Consider the following 17,844-nt stretch of genomic DNA (forward strand, 5'->3'; position numbering starts at 1 on the left):
TGTCTCCCATTGAGCTCCATGGGCTACAGGAGTCTGCAGCTGGGTGCTCTCGGAGTTGCTCGGTCCCTAGTGTCACTCACACTCACTCACTCACTCACTCAGTCAATCAATCGAAGGCTAACCACGCCATTACCAGAGGAATCTTGGGGTTAGTGAACACTTACTTAGTGTAGTGTAGCTGGATTTCCTAGCTATCTAAATAAACAAAACAAAAAATAAATTGCAGTCTGTCACACTGTATTTTAGGTAGTCAATTGTTATATCAAATCAAATCAAATCACGTTTATTTATAAAGCACATTTAAAAACAACTTCCGCTGTACCAAAGTGCTATACAGGCATTTCATCATCACAGCAACAATAATACAACGATAATAATAATAATACAACAATTACGCAACACTAATAAACATCTAGAGGCACAGGAGACAGTTCAATTACAGTCAATAAAATCAGGCAGAGAGGATGTTTCAGGGAGGGTCGAATGCTTATGAATAAAACAAGGTTTTAAGCTTGGATTTAAAAGAATCGATAGAGGGGGCGGATCTAATGGAGAGTGGAATGCTGTTCCACAGTCCACAGCGCGGGAGCAGCAACAGAGGAGGCGCGGTCACCTCTGCGTCTCAGGTTCGCCGTCGGTTATAGTCATTGTGTTGGCTGTCCAAACAAACATCTGTGCGTCAGTATCTGTATATGTGCTTTTTCATTAGTTTGGCTGTGGTTTGTTGCTGCGGCTCGCACGCAGGTGCCGCCTGTCAGCAGGTTACCAGGCACTCTGTGGACTGGCTCAGATATAATGGGTCAATCAGAGGGCTGCATTGCTGATAAGAAGTGCAAACACCTGTGTCCCTGTGTGATTCTGCCTGGCTGGGTTTGTGTTGCTAACACCTGTGGTTGTGGTCTCTGACTCAATGATTGTTATTGTCTTCAAAGGCTGATTCTCAATACCCGAACTTGAAAACCAGAAATATTATAATTATATTTACCGGGTGGTACCTAATAGGCTACACCTTAATGAACAAATGAATAGGCAAGGCTGTTTCAGTTTCATTCATTCCTTGGACTAAAAACAGACCCACAAAACTGTGACAAGTGTTGGGTCATCTGACTGAGAAATGTTTTTCGTGCAAAACAAATTCCTGTAGGCTATAGTGAAGTCAATGGGACTATATACAAATGGCCATAACTTCTTTTTCGCAATGTTTCCGGCAGAGCAGGCCTCTCATTACGTGTACCTTAATGTCCAAATGAATAGAACAAATTAAAATAAAAAGTACGTCATGACATCACAGGTTCAACCCTTTTCTTTCCCCGACTAAGAAGAAAGACATTCTGGGTAATTTGCGGTGAAGAGTCAGCGAGAGTCAGCTCCATAGCAGACTTGGTAAAATGGGAGGAACGGGTTGGATCAAGTTCACATACGGGTATTTGGTCTCTATTTTGTCAAACTTGAGGATTGGAACAGTACTTGGGCACCGACTGATGACGTTCATAAGTTCGCAAGGACGTACTGAGAATCGCCAAAGACTCAGATTTGGTCTTGTACATCAAGTGTACTTCAATGTAGTTTTGTTTGTATGTTTGTATATATGGGGTGGGCGGCGTTACAGAGATCACTGAGATAAAATTAAAAAAGTCATGATATTTTTTTTAAACCTTGAAACCTTGAGGAACGTAAAGTATGCAATGTTAGTTTCATCGTAAGCCGGAACACAATCGATTGGATACAAAGGGATACTGAAGTATATTTTAGACTACACAAAGTATAAAACAGACCTGGAGTACTGTGAGACTGAGTTAACTACAATTCTCAACCTTTGTTGCTTGGAGGAGAAGTTTAAGAGGAGAGATATAGTTGCAGGCAGAGATGCAGACAGAGAGATGGCTCAGAGTTCCAGCGAGGTTGGTTTATTATTAGAGTACAAGCATGAAGCCATGGTACAGAGCAGACCGTCGGCCCTTAATTCGGCTCAGTGCAGGACACCCCATACATGCATTTTCAAGTGAGTAAAGTGTGCTGAGGTGGGCTTTTCCTGGTTATACATTTGCCTCAGCGAGCATTTCATTTGGTGGAACAGAAAAAGTGGAGGAGGGAGGGGAGGAGACAACCAAAAAGTTGAATTCCTTCTCTGTCTTCAAACCAAAGTAGCATGCCATCTTCTAAAGTCACCAGATCAGGTTTCTCTGCAAACAGCAATCCCAGTGTGCCCAAATGTATGTGGTTTCAGTCCTGATCCAAAAACAGAATGCATTTTTTTCTCTCAGAACACACACACACACACACACACACACACACACACACACACACACACACACACACACACACACACACACACACACACAGAGGGTAGCGAGAGAGCGAGCAAGGGCTCCTCATTCTCATAAGGCTTAGTCACGGTCTGCCTCTTTGACCTCAGACAGAGAGAGACAGAGGAAAAAGAGAGAGTTCTCCCATCTAACACTTTAAAGCATATCGTCACTGTCGGGCAGAAACCTTGTATCTCCAAAGCTAAGCCCTGCTTCATCATACAAGGCCCTCGCACAAAAGGCTGTTTTCACTAGTTTAAATCTTTTTTTAAATGATGAATACAAAACAAACGGTTTTGGACATACACAAGGGTTCAACCCGACAACAAGATATGCCATTAACCTACTCCTTCGTCATTATACAACAGCATCCCCTGGTGGTGACAAAACCACACTTGGCACTGTGCAGTCTACTATGGCAATGGTTCTCATTCATAAACATGCTCAAGTCAAGGACCCCCAGTTTGCAGTGGTGGAAAAAGTACTCGGTTTTAAGTAAAAACGTAAGTACAAGTACTGTCTGTATCAATACTATATTATAAAAATACTATTCTGGGTTACAAGTAACCCAGAATTTAAAATGTACTTAAAGGAGTAGTTCACCCCCAAAATGATTTTTTTCTATTGATTAGTCATGCCATGATGGAGACTTGTGTTTAATAATATTTTTCTTGTATTTGTCGTATTCCTAAGACAAAAAAAATGATAATACTAAATTTACCCCCATTGTTTCTGGATGGGGACCCAAATGCATGGCCCTGCATGGGGACCCAAATAAGGCCCTTCATGCATTTGGGTCAGAATCAAAGGGGGTAAATTTAGGATCAAGGGTCAAGTAAATTTTCCCCAATTGATTCTCACCCAAAAGCATTTGGGTCCCCATCCAGAGCCTTGTATTTGGGTCCCCATCCAGGCCCATGCATTTGGGTCCCCATTCAGATTCAATGGGGTTACATTTACTATAATCAATTTATTGTCTTAGCAATGCAAAAAATACAAAAAAATATGATTAAACTCAAGAAAAAAAGTCATTTTGGGGTTGAACTACTCTTCAAAATGAACTTCGAAAGTACGAAATGTTTGAAAAGAGCAGATCTACACGGTTTGTAGACCTAGGTATAAAATAGGGCTAAAGTGGATTCATGTAGCCTATGTTTTATAATATATACATTTATATCTACCAAGTTACTAAAGTTTGTGGAGTAAATGTACAATATTTGGATCCCGAGATGTAGTGGAGTACAAGTAAAAGAACTGGAAATTGGACATTCTCAAGCCCTTAAAATTGTACTTAAGTACAGTACTTAAGTAAATGTACTTAGTTACTTTACACCACTGGTATTAGGCCACAGACCCCCACCCATAACTCTGAGAGTGTACACATATTAGACTTGTTTTAAAATAGAACAACATAAGCGAGGCGCAACGTGCCAGCGGTTACTCTGGTATTAATGTTTGCTGCAAATTGATTGTGGACATTATGTCTCCAGCTATGAATGTATCCAATAAAGTCCTGAGACTTCTAATGGATTATGCATGCATTAGGATCATGCTGCATATAGTTTTTCCTCCCACTCTCCTGTCTCTCTCCATTATTATGTCTGCCACACACAAAAACAAGAAAAAAAAAAGAAAAAAACTAATAACATACTTGTGGCAGAGACAGTACCCCCTATATTATTATTTTTTAAAAGGGTAAAAAGTCATTTTCCATGGCTCTTATCGGGGCAACTCACAGACAGTTATGATTTAAACAAATAGGCTGGTACTTGCGGGTATAAATGCATGCAGCGCTGAGAACTTGAGTAAGAATTTGTTTGGAGGAGGGCCAATACCAACACATTATCCTTCCATAATCATGCATGACGAATATCTGAAACGGCAATGAAAACACAATCAAATCCCCAAGGCTAACATGATGAACCGTAGTCAATAATGATTTCAACAGGCCAAACGGGAGGGGAGCTAGACTCATCTCCCATCCAAGTCCTGGGAAAAAGTTGGGTGCCGTGGGATATTGTTGCTTATTTTATAACCTCCCTGCCTCTTTAGCACGCGGCTGCAGGCCTGCAAATGTAGCCATGTGTTATCCATTGACTTGTGTGTTTGCATGCATAATGGCCGGGGTGTAAGGCGTGGGCTAAATACATCACATCCTGAGAGAACATTGTATTGAAAATCGTACGAAGGACAAGATTGGACACATTTTGTCAATGATTTGGTTGTGACAAAAGGGTAAGAAAACAAAAGTCAGGTTTCTCACATAAGACTGAGTGCTATCAAAACCAATATTTAGAACCAATAACAGACTTAAATCTAATGTAGATTAATCGAATAATCGTTTAGTTATTTAGTTTTTGTTTGTTTACCGGTATATCAAATCAACACACTCCCAATTTCAGAGAATTGAAGGTTTGAAATAATTGTGACATTGATTGTAACAAGGACAGACTCCTGTCCGTGTGTTGTTTTTAACCTCGACTTTGGAATGACCAGCAATGCTTTGCCCAAGGCTCTCAGGCTATACACATTTGCTCACTGGTGTTAAGTAGTTTTGAAATGTAGGTTGAAGATTGGCATATAGAACTTGCCAACATGCCATTCAGATAATATTGTATTAGTGCCAATTTTCGATGCCATCATCCTACTGTACACGTGGCCTCTAGCTACATTTCAGTGTGAACGAATACCTTCCCCATTCCTTCATTAATGTTAATGCAGTTCTTTTGTCTGTGAGGGCCCCTCCTATTGGCTCACCTGAAGGGCAGCTCAAGTGCTACATCCTTCACTGCCTGGCAATAACGAGGAGTGTTTATTTGTCATGTTGTCAACTAAGTAATTACCCCTTTAACTTTGGTATCTTCTAGTTCAACTGACAAAGCTCATGTAAAGACTGAGTGCATGAATGAATATGGGACACAAAGGGAATTATAGAAGGACTATATTAACGCCTGTTTTGTTGTGGAGCCCAGAGTGTCCTGAATATTTCTACCAGAACTTGTCTTTGGGCTCAGAGTCCCGAGCCAGTCTGTCAGATTCCTTGGTCATAGGTGACTTGTCCGTGAATCGGCAGCAGAAAGGAACTAAATCACATTATGTCAGAAAAGAGTACGCTGCTATTTCTTCTTTTGTTAATAAGTATGTGTTCCATTACATACTGGCTGCACTTCATTCACCGCAAAGCTTATCTGCTCCAGGCAATTTGGCGTCCGATTTCGAAGAAACCCTATAATGGGTCTGAATCGGTTACACTAATCAAGGAGAGCACCATGATGCCTTTGGCATCATGTCCCATCACCTCTCCTCATCTAATGGGCCCTTTACACATACAGATAGACTGGAACCTGACGTTGGAGACAGTAAGGAATGAGTTGGATCCTGTTCTACAGGCGGGAGGAAGATACACACCGCCAGACTGCAATTCACTCCATAAGGTACGTGAATGAATGGAGGCATGCAGAAAGAATACATTGTTTAATAAATCTTGAATGATTGAATGGATGGCTGCTATACTACTACTACTACTACTACTACTAGCCTACTACTAGTTCAAAAAGAGAAGCAGATGAAAAACAAATAGAAAGACAGACAGCAGTTGCAATAAACAAACAGTACAGTAGCTATAATGAGTGCTGTCAAACGATTAAATATTTTTAATTGTGATTAATTGTATTATTTATCTAGTTAATTGCCTTCTAAAGTTTGTGTATGCGACATGACGGTCGCTTATCTCCCGAGGTTTATCTAGTTAATTGTCTGATTAATCACAAATAAGTCATTAGTTTTTATCTGTTTGCAATGTACCTTTAGAGGGATATTCTAGTATTTTATACTAATACCCCTATTAACATGGGAGTGGACAAATACAGTAGGCTGACTTTATGTGAAAGTATGTTAGTTTTTTATTGGAAATCATTTAAAAATCCCAAAGAAACCATAATATCATTGCATTAAACAGTATGCAGCAGATGGGTATAATCATAATGATCTGCAAAATACTTAATTTACTTAATTTGAGTACTCTAAAGGTGTCCACCTTTAGATACCCTGTATGCACGTACACTGTTGGTTTGTTTACTGTTGAGTGAGAAAACAATGTTGCACATGAAGACCCCTCAAAATAAATTGACCCCCATGTTGAAAAACATTGTTCTAAACTGGGTAGGCCTAAACGGCTAAAATAAATAAATAAATATGTGATTAATTAATGCGATAATATAATTAATCGTGATTAGCATACAGTAACAGTGAGTTAATCGCGATGAAACGATTTAACTTGGACAGCTAATAATAATATACACGTAGGTCTAATGCAGTGTTTCTCAAACTTTTACATTTCAAGGTCTCCCCTTAACTCTGACAGTATATAAATGAAACCAAATGGACCCTAACGGTTCCATGTCTGTTAGTTACAGACTTGTATGGGCAGAATGCTTGCAGGGCAGAATTAGGACAATACCCACTCATTATAAAAGTAAAAAAGAGAGCACTTAAATTCTATAATCACCTAAAAGAAAGCAATCCAGACACGCTCCATAGCATAGCCCTCAACCATAGTGAAAACCTACAGGGTTGCCCCCTCAGTCAGCTGGCCCAGGGACTCTGTGCACAAACAGAAGCCCAACTACCAAACGGAAAACACTCTGGACCTAACCAGATTATAAGAAAACAAAAACAAAAACCAAAGCAAAATGGAATGCTATCTGGCATTAAAAAGAGAATATACATTAGCAGAATATCTGAGCACAGTAAAAGACCCAAAACTTAGGAAAGCCTTGACTAGGTACAGACTCAGCGAACACAGCCTTGCAATAGAGAAAGGCCGACACAGACAGACCCCGCTCCCAAGGGAAGATAGGCTATGCACCCACTGCACACAAAATGTGGTAGAAATAGAGCTACACTTTCTAACCACCTGCCCACTATACCAAGACATCAGAGACACTTCCCACAGATTACACACACCCGAAGTGAATTTGAAAACTCGACCAATGATGAAAAACTCCCATACCTACTGGGAGAAATACAACAATGCGCGAACACAGCAGCAAGATTTGCGACAAAAGAAGGCTAGAAACACAACCACCCTAAGGACTACAAACCATGGATTGACATCTAGACCTACTGCACATACAGTATGAAACAGAGCTGATACCGTTAGATGCATTTTGAGGAAAATAATGCTGCTATTTGTACCCTGTATATATATAAAATGTCACAAATGTGACATAGCTCTGTTTACACAATGCTGTACCCCCTCCAACTGTATGTTCCCCATTTTCAACAGTTTTTATTGTATTTGTGATACTTGCTTTGGCAATGTAAACATATGTTTTCTCATGTCAATAAAGCTCCTTTGAATTGAAAAATTGAATTGGGTCAATTTAGACCCCCATAAAGGAACCCACAAAGTCTAATGAATACTAAAATAATAAAACAAAAAACTAAATGAACAAATTCCTTCGCTCAGCCTTGCTTTTCGTGTCTCTCATCACGGTCCTGTCTGAAAAAAAAACTATTTTCCTCTACTTTGTTTTAGGTGGCAATCATCATCCCATTCCGCAATCGGCATTCTCACCTGATCCACTGGCTTCGTTACCTCCACCCTATTCTGCAGCGGCAGCAGTTGGACTATGGAGTGTACGTCATTAACCAGGCGGGTGAGGAAACGTTCAACAGGGCCAAATTGTTAAATGTAGGTGTTGTCGAGGCGCAGAAGGAGTACAACTACAGCTGCTTTGTCTTCTCTGATGTGGATCTCATCCCCATGGATGACCGTAACAGCTATGGCTGTTTCAGCGAGCCCAGACACCTGGCTGTGGCTATGGACAAATTCAATTTCCAGATGCCCTATCTCACTTTCTTTGGAGGCGTCGCGTCCTTTTCCAAAAAGCAGTATATGGCGATTAACGGCTTTCCGAACAACTACTGGGGCTGGGGCGCCGAGGACGACGACATGCACCAGAGAGTCGTATTGCGGAACATGGCCGTCTCTCGGCCAAGCTTGGTGATCGGGAGGTACAAAATGATCAAGCACGATAGAGATGTGCACAACGAGCCCGGTCCCCAAAACCCTGGAATGCTCTCCAGGACTAGATGGACCATGGACACAGACGGGATCAACTCCCTCACGTACAATGTAACAAACGTTGAGAAGGATGAACTCTTTACTTTCATCACTGTGGACGTTGGGCCTCCCAAATAGATGACATCCCACTAGGCCTGAAACACGACGGTCGTATCTCACGACCGTCATGGGACCGGGTTTACATACGGAGCGACTTATTTATAGCCTTACAACTACACAAACATTCAGATTTCACAAACAAAGTGCTTAATGAAGTCTCACACATGTCTAAATATGGTACGGCAGACGATACTTACCCGTATTCTCCATATTATTTTATAAGAAGCCTTTTGAATGAATGAATGTGTGTAAATGGGTGAATGTAATGCACAATCATTGCAAAGGATAAAGGCGCGATATAAATGCACCATTTACCATTAGTGTCGTTCATGTTAGATATTTGCATTTAAATATTTCTTAGCGGAATGTGAAACACAGATGAAGAAATGTGTAATTTCAAAAGCAAGACTTAGTAAGACTAAGTTTGGGTTCATAATGCATCATAACCACATTTATAATACATTATAATACATTATAAGGCTATTAAATACTACTAAGAAAGGACTGTTATTCAAAGGTTGGAACTAGGACCCGCCACAGTGGTGTCCGACCGGACTTAAACCGGGATATTTAACGATAATAATTATCGCACAACCCTTTGACTACCTTGAACATATTATGGTCAAGGTAGTCAAAGGGTTGTGCGGTACAAAGATATCTGGGTTGTAAGGCCAGATATCTTGGGAACTGAATATGAGTTGGTTGAGGTTGAAGTGTCCTTGAAGATCCGTGGATGGTCTTGTTAAGGAGTTAAGGTAGAGTTGAAGATCTGTTGTCCAGTGTCCGATGTCCTGTTGTCCATGCTGAGAAGAGTGCTGTTGGATCTGAACATACCATGGGAATGCAACTGTCTTTATACCCACAGTGGTTGAGTCATTCTTGGTGATGTCATGATGACGAGTCAGGGTGGTTGAGTCATTCTTGGTGATGTCATGATGACAAGTCAGTCATGTCCAATCTGGAGTCTGCATATATGGGCATCTCCATATATGGGCATCTCCATATATAGGCATCTCCACATATGGGCATCCAAGGCTTAGTGAGGTCGGTGTCAAGATCTCCATACTGTATGTAGAGGTCCTTGTGATGATATTGAGCTCCACATGATGCACATGATCTCCATATATGGGAATCCATGTGTTATACCAACTTAGAAGGTAACAAGCCAGAGGATGTGAAAGCCTTTGTAACAAAGGCATTATATTTTGTTTTAAATGTTTATAATTATGCACAACAACTTAACACACTTTAGGAAGTATAATGTATAAGTGCTGGTCATTAAGAATTATAAACTCTCAGGAACTATAGACACGTTTCTTGTTTACAAACATTGAGACTAAATGCACAGGTGACTATATCATGTAATCAATTCCGCCAATCCCTCAATCCCCAAACCTATTGTTTTGGGGAGCGCTGGTTTCATTGGCTAATTTTAGTACCGACCTGCGCGCGCATCTAGTTCTTATCAGTGTTACGTGGACCAGAAACGCATTAATAATGACTAAAGTTCAGGTCTTGCATTATAATCACATTTATAATGAACTATACTGCATCAACCAACTAAGTTGAGGTAGGTATGTGCTGTTCCACTGAGCTCTAGTGACCAGCACTACACCTTGTTATAGGTTGTCATACATGATTACCGGTATAAACATTTTAATGAGTGTTAATGATACCTTATAAGTTCATTATAACGCATTATACACGTGATTATGCATTATACCTTTTCTTTCTTTTTTTGCAATTACAATTTAGTCATAGGCCTAAGGCATTGGCAGACGCCCTATGTATGCCCTTATCCAGTGCGACTTACAATAAGCAAGGTAAACACACATTAAATACAGAGAGATATTGTAGTGCCTCATTAAACAAGGGTCACAGGTATCAGTCTAAAAAGCAATATTCTACTATATACTATCCTACTATTTCTTTATCTAGACAGGGCCCACTGAGCATGTTATATTTCTACGGTGTGCTTTGTCATTTTCACAAATGGGAGTGTCCTATACAAACAGTATTGTAGGCTATACTGCAGTGCTTACCCCTGGCCAACTCCACAATAGAAATAGAGATTAAGGTACTTGTGCTCTTAATGGGCACTTTGGTGGTGTTGTTGAGCAAGGGTAGGTTGCAGTATCCTTGATGTTTAGAAAAGCACTTTGAATGTTTCATAATTATTAACTATCCCAACAAAGATTTCCCCAGCCCATGCACTCTGATGTTCAAATCAATGAGAGATAAGACACTTTTTCACTTCTAAATGTATTTCAGAGACTGAACTGAAACAAGAAAGATGGGAGAGAGAGGGGGATGACATGAAGTAAAGAGCCTCACTCAGATCGAATTCAACATGATGATATACAGTACCAGCACTGTATGGTTGTGCTCTTACTCTTTTATCCACCGGGTGGTGCCAAGTGCCTGTATCTTTAAAGGATCATGCTGTTTTAATACATGTCATGGTCCATTCAAAGCTTCAGTCATATATTGTACAAAATACATTTCTGTAATGTAATATTTGAGCGGTGGTCACACCGTCTCCATAGCGTGGCCGTGTGTGTAGGTATGTTTGTTTGTTTGTATGTGGGTCTGTATGTAGCCTCAAGCCTGTGGTGTAGTACCTTTTCTGACCACACATGTTAAGGGAGGGGCGCTGTTGTTCAGGCCAGGCCCCACACACACACACACACACACACACACACACACACACACACACACACACACACACACACACACACACACACACACACACGGGGGGGGGGGGGGGAACCACCGCTCAGTTCACACGGGTGTGATTTTTTAGTAATATCCAATGCAATGTTGTCAAAAGATTATTTGCAAATAATCAATCTACAAGCTGACAACAACACCTCGCATTGTGAGCTTGTAGATAGTCTATATTCAAATATCCGATAGGGTTAAAGTGGTTAAACTCATTTTGATGCTGTATTAACACATTTACATGGGGACACCCTGGAACACCCTCAAGGACCCCTGGGAGTCTCTGCAAACCCACTGTTATAAAACATTAAGCGGCCCATCCATTACCGTCTCCAAAATAATCAATCAAAGGAAATATCAAAACCAATAGACAATGTAAAATAGATGAAGTGGGAAAGAAGTTCAAGATTGTGCGGACTTTCAGGATGTGTTGCCACCACCCCTGTCAATGATGATGTCTTCATGACATCTTCATCATGAGCCTGCCTGCTTGCTCAGGGGATAAATAGAATTTGTGTCAGATCCTGTGTCTAGGGCATGACCTTTGACATGATCTAAATGGCTCAATACTAGAAAAGCAGGGAGACGGCACTTCTATTGAGCCATTTATATTGTGCCCTAGACCAGTGGTTCTCAACCTTTTCAGGCCGTGACCCCCAAAATAATCATATTTTAACTGGGGACCCCCCCACCCCGACGAGCACTAAGAGTTGAGGAATTACATTCAATTACATGCATTACGGTTCTATTGTAAAAATAGCATATCTACATGCTCACAACGCTTCACAAGGTGGTGTGAGCATGATGTAGATCAGCTATTTTCACAATTTCTGCCTCTAATATGACAATTTGCCCAATGTTTAATTTGTCATTTTAGTGGTATTAATACGTCCTTAAATTGTCACTTTAGAAATGTGCAGATACCCTCTAGGCCTATACACTTAAACTTTATGTCGGTTTGTTTACTGTTGAGTGAGAAAACAATGTTGCACAATGTTTTTCCCCCTTCCCCCCCTAGGTATAGGCCAGGGGTCGGCAACCCAAAATGTTGAAAGAGCCATATTGGACCAAAAAAACTAAAGACAAATCTGTCCGGAGCCGCAAAAAAATAAAAGCCTAATATAAGCCTTATAATGAAAGCAACACATGCTGTAAGTGTCTAAACTAGCTATATTAGCCTACTATCAAAATGACTATAAGTAGGCTACAAATACATATAATGAGCATTTGTGATATGTTTATTCTCCCTGCAGCGCATCCTGGAGAGAATGTTGAAATTGAATATGTATTCTGCACATTTTTACAGCACTGGAAAATGTTAAGAATGTGTGTGTCATGTCTGTCCTCCTACAGAAAATATATTTTTCCCCCCATCTTTTCCCATTTTCATACATTTTTGAAAAAGCTCCAGGGAGCCACAAGGGTGGCGCTAAAGAGCCACATGCGGCTCTAGAGCCACGGGTTGCTGACCCCCGGTATAGGCAAATGTTCCCCAGCCTCAGCGTAGTCGTTAGCATTGTCGCCTCACAACTAGATGGCCCAGGGTTTGATTCCCACTGGGGACGCTGTGGGTGCTGTGGGTGTGTTCTCTCCTGCAGGTCATCAGTGTCTATACCCTAGGTGGGGTTGGCGAAAGGACCTTTCTTTGTGGAGTTTACTTTGCATGTTATTCCTGTGTCCCCTAGGTATACCCTCACAAAAAAATATGCAGTAATCCTGGTCTCTATTCACCATATTCCTGGTCATATCCTGAAAGAGGCGGAGACTGAAAAAGCTGGCCTGAAAAACATCATTTGGTTTCCTGTTGTCCTTGCATTAAAGTGTCAGTAGTTGGCGTTCTGGGCTCTGAATGTACCTGGGTTGCCATGTCTGCTTATAATAAGCAATTTGTGTCTTTTAAAAAAATAGTATAGTTGCTTATTGGGCTTACTTTCTAATACTTTTTAAACCAGTGGTTCCCAAATCTTTTCATATCAAGGACCCCAGATTAACATATTTGTCCACAGTCGCTGCAGACACCCATCTGAAAATATGTGGTGCCAGGGACTGCTACACAGATTTATGTTGTTAAAATGTTTCAAAAATATTCAAAATATATTTTTCCCCCTCAATATTTTTTAAAGCAAATATACAAGCTCACAATATGTCGCATTTTGTCGCAATGTGACACATTGTGAGCTTGCTGATCTGCTATTTTCAATTGTAAATGTAAAGTATAGCCTAGCCCTAGTTGCTTCTGTTGGGCTTATTTCTTTGGCAAAATCTGGCAACAGACAATTCCATGTCACTTCCTTACTTGGGACGTTGGGAGGAAGTGAAAAGATGTTTTTTGAAGCAGCACACAGAGAAAAACTCTATAGCGCCCTCTGTAAAAGAAAATGGCAGCCTCCATAGAGAGGGCCAGGAATATGGTGAATACTGCCTCCCCGAGCCAGCTAATGGAGCGGAAAGGAACTGGTTGGAATAACGTGTTCTTTCCACGCTACGTGGGGAAACTCCCCCCTGCCAGGTGAGAAGAAGCAGCTTGGACTCCTCATACATTGAAGGAAGCATGAGGACAGTCCATTGTTCTCCCCAGGCACCCAGTGGCAGAGGGAGTGCAGCGCCCAGGATTACATTAGACATTTGACAATGGATGAAACAATCAACCGAGACACAACATACACCATTGCCTAAAAATACTGATTCGCGTGTCCCCTACCGAGGGCCCACGATACACTTATGGGCATATACGTCTCGATGATAATTATGCCCAGTCATACTGCACCTTTTTACTTACACCAAGTTTAAGATAAGAAATGAATGAATATCAATACGAAGCAACTGAAAAACCTTTTATTTCAATGATAGTGGATGGAGAGACACGATTTTTGTCCAACCAAGAAACAGCAACTAACTAACTAACTAACTAACTAACTAACTCATGAGTCTTCAACAGGGGGTCTGGGACCCCTAGGGGGTCCCCAGAGTTACTACGGGGGGTCCTCCAAATCTTTGAGAGAGAGAATTTTATTTTCTCCTTTTTTGAAGCGTTGGAAACCGCTTCCAATGAATGGCTTTGTGTGTATCACGCCCATATATGGTCATTTCAGTCCAGAATGAACAGGCTTTTTCAAAAACAGAATGTCCGTTTAATTACCATATATGGTGATCTCAGTCCAGAATGAACAGGGTTTTTCAAAAACAGAATGTCCGTTACCTTATGTCAATATATGGTCACTCCAGGCCAGAATGAACAGGTTTTTCCTGTCCCGTACGTGTAAAATATCAGTCCAGAAGGAATAGGCTTTTTCAAAAAGCAAAATGTGTGTCCCATGTCCATATATGGTCATTTCAGTTCAGAATGAATAGGCTTTATATGTCCTGTACATCTAGAATATGTGTGCGGTGTCCCTCCCGGTCAGATGAATGGATACTTTGAGGATTGGTCAAGCTTCACATGATAATTTGGCCTTCAGGGTTTATCTGTCTTATTTAAACACTTTATATTTATTTATGTATTTATTTAATTACAAATTCTTATTTTAATGTATGTGTTTTTAATCTATTTTATTTTATACTATTATACCAACTGTCATACCAGCTCTCCAAATACATTCAGAATAGAAGTTTTATCTGTCCACCGCTTCAATTCGAACCGAGTTTTGATTTTTTGAGAACTTTAGCCAAAAATAGCTGATCTACAAGCTCACAACGCCTCGCGCTGCGAGACGTTTTGAGCTTGTAGATCAGCTATTTTTGGCGAAGAGGTTTGGTGTAGAAGGGGAAAAGAGCAGACAGAGTGAAAGGTCAAGTTTGACAGTGGTTAAATATCTGAAAACACAAAATGACGTTGACATACACTGACGATTGTGCTGTCAAACAATGAAACTATACTGTATGGAATCTAACAGTTTGTGGGGGTCCCTGCTTCAAAATTGTCTCCACCAGCCGAAGGCAGGAGGAGAGTATGTTTTCGCCCCTGTCCGTGCGTCCGTCCGTGTGTGCGTGCGTGCGTCCGTCCTCCAAGTTTGTTAACAGCTAATCTCCGGCACCGTTGGCCCGGTCGCTGCCAAAATGAGCACACACACTCCCTGGATGCCAATTCAGAACCTCTGCCCCACATTTTTCAAATGGCCCTGTTCTAGCGCCACCATGAGGCCGATGTTTGCAAAACACATTTCTGTACACTACTCCTACAGATTTTGACCAAAAATCACGCAAATCGGTAGACAGTATCTCTACAGTCATGTGATCGACACGGATCTGTCTGATTGACCATATTCTATCCTGATTGGCTGATATTGGCTTTCAAAGTTTGTAAGATTGGTCCATTTTGGACAAAATGCCTCAAATCACAAACGCAGAGTGCAATTATCACGAAATCGCGCACACACGTTCCCACTAGGACGAGGAAGAAATGCCACATCAAATTTCGGAAATCAGCCTCATGGTGGCGCTATAACAGGCCGATTCGTGGTTTTACCTATAACTCCACCGATCAGTTTCAAACTTTGTAAGCGCACTCCCTGGATGCCAATTCAGAACCTCTGCCCCACATTTTTCACATGGGCCTGTTCTAGCGCCACCAGGAGGCCAATTCGTGCAAAACTACCCTTTGGCCAGTACTCCTACAGATTTTGTCCAAAAATCACGCAAATCGGTAGACAGTATCTCTACAGTCATGTGATCGACATGGATATGTCTGATTGTCCATATTACATCCTGATTGGCTGAGATTGGCTTTCAAAGTTTGTAAGATTGGTCCGTTTTGGACAAAATGCCTCAAATCACAAACGCAGAGTGCAATTAACATGAAATCGCGCACACACGTTCCCACTAGGCCGAGGAAGAAATGCCACTTCAAATTTTTGAAATCAGCCTCATGGTGGCGCTATAACAGGCCAATTTGTGGTTTTACCTATAACTCCACCGATCAGTTTCAAACTTTGTAAGCGCACACCCTATAGGCCAAGGAAAAAACATTTCCTTGCATTTTTCACATCAGCCTTTTATAGCGCCACCAGGAAGCCGACATTTTTGGATATTACTCCTTCAGATTTTACCCACAATTAACACAAATCAGTACACGGTATCTCTACAGTCATATGATCAATTCAAGACGGATCTGTCCCAAATTAAATATTCCATCCTGATTGGCTAAGATTGGCCTCCAAACTTTGCAGGATTGATCCGTTTTGAACAAAATGCCTCAAATCAAACACAGCGTGCAATTGTAATGAAATTGTGCACGCACATTCGCAAAAGGCCAAGGAAGAAGTTACACTAGAAAATGTTCAAATCAGCCTCAAGGTGGTGCCATGAAAGGTCTAAGATTGGTGAAGAAGACATGCCACCCTTTTTACATTTGCCTATTATAGCACCACCAGGACACGTGGCCTGGTGGAGACATGTGCTCGGAAGAGCACTTCTTCTAGTCTCTCTCTCAACTAAGGGGTCCTTGGCCTGTTGAAGACCCCTGAACTAACTAACAACCATATAGGCCTGCATTTGTAGTAGCTTAAAACGAATTCAGAGTTCTGATAGGGCATAGCAGTGGACATGGTTTACTGGTGCCATTAAAAAATTGGCCATTCATTTTCTCATAGAAATTTACAAAAATATTCAATTATTTTATGCCCAGAATCAAGGATCCAGCTAGGATCCTGGTGAATCATGACCATAAAACCTTTGATGTGGGGGGAAAATAAATTATCATTAATAATAATGATAATCTATGATATAGGCCTACTACATTTAATAAATACCCTTTGTATAGAGGTTTTTCTTTTCACAGAATCAAAGATGTTATGTTCATGATTGGATTGGATCCTGGATGGCTTGATTCTAGATTTAAAATAATTTATATATTTTTGTAAATCTCTATGGGAAAACGAATGGCCATTTTTTTTAGTGGTAAGGCCCATTATATTCGGCATTTAACCCACAGACCACCATTTGATGACATATAATAGCCCCTCAGACGGTCAGACCCAAAACATAGAAGATTTTTTTATCGTTGGATACGATTCTTTCCACAATCCCATGCTGTATCAATGTTGGTATATATAGGAGAGATAACACAACAGGCAAAACTGCTATTTTTTGAAGCGGTGAAATCGCTTCCAATGAGTGGCTTTGTGTGTCCCACGCCCATATATGGTCATTTCAGTCCAGAATGAACAGGTTTTTTCAAAAACAAAATGTGTGTTTCATGTCCATATATGGTCATCCCAGTCCAGAATGAACAGGTTTTATCAAAAACAAAATGTCTGTCACCTCATGTCCATATATGGTCATTCCAGTCCAGAATGAACAGGTTTTATCTGTCCCGTACGTCCAGAATATCAGTCCAGAATGAATAGGGTTTTTCAAAAACAAAATGTGTGTCCCATGTCCATATATGGTCATATCAGTCCAGAATGAACAGGTTTTATCTGTCCCGTACGTCCAGAATATGTGTGTAGTGTCCGTCCCGGTCTGATGATTGGATACTATGAGGATTGGTCAAGCTTCACATGACAATTCGGCCCTCCAGATAAAATCATTCATTCATTCATTCAGAATATAAAGAATGTACAGATCACAGAGTTCATAGAACACATAGAATAACAGTTCACTGCTTCACTTCGAACCGAGGTTTGATTTTTC

The 17,844-nt window shown here is 40.8% G+C and overlaps 1 protein-coding gene across 1 annotated transcript; it reads left to right on the top strand.

Moving 5' to 3' along the window:
- Nucleotides 1–548: 548 nt before the first annotated feature.
- On the top strand, nucleotides 549–8,511 carry LOC308306600 (beta-1,4-galactosyltransferase 1-like; the record flags this gene model as incomplete). Its single annotated transcript, XM_080751639.1, has 3 exons — nucleotides 549–626; nucleotides 5,639–5,740; nucleotides 7,846–8,511. 3 exons carry the CDS (start codon nucleotides 549–551, stop codon nucleotides 8,509–8,511), a joined length of 846 nt encoding a protein of 281 aa, XP_080607765.1.
- Nucleotides 8,512–17,844: the final 9,333 nt, after the last annotated feature.

This window comes from Nannobrachium achirus, assembly GCF_963921795.1.
Source record: "Nannobrachium achirus genome assembly, chromosome: 21".
Taxonomy (NCBI): domain Eukaryota; kingdom Metazoa; phylum Chordata; class Actinopteri; order Myctophiformes; family Myctophidae; genus Nannobrachium; species Nannobrachium achirus.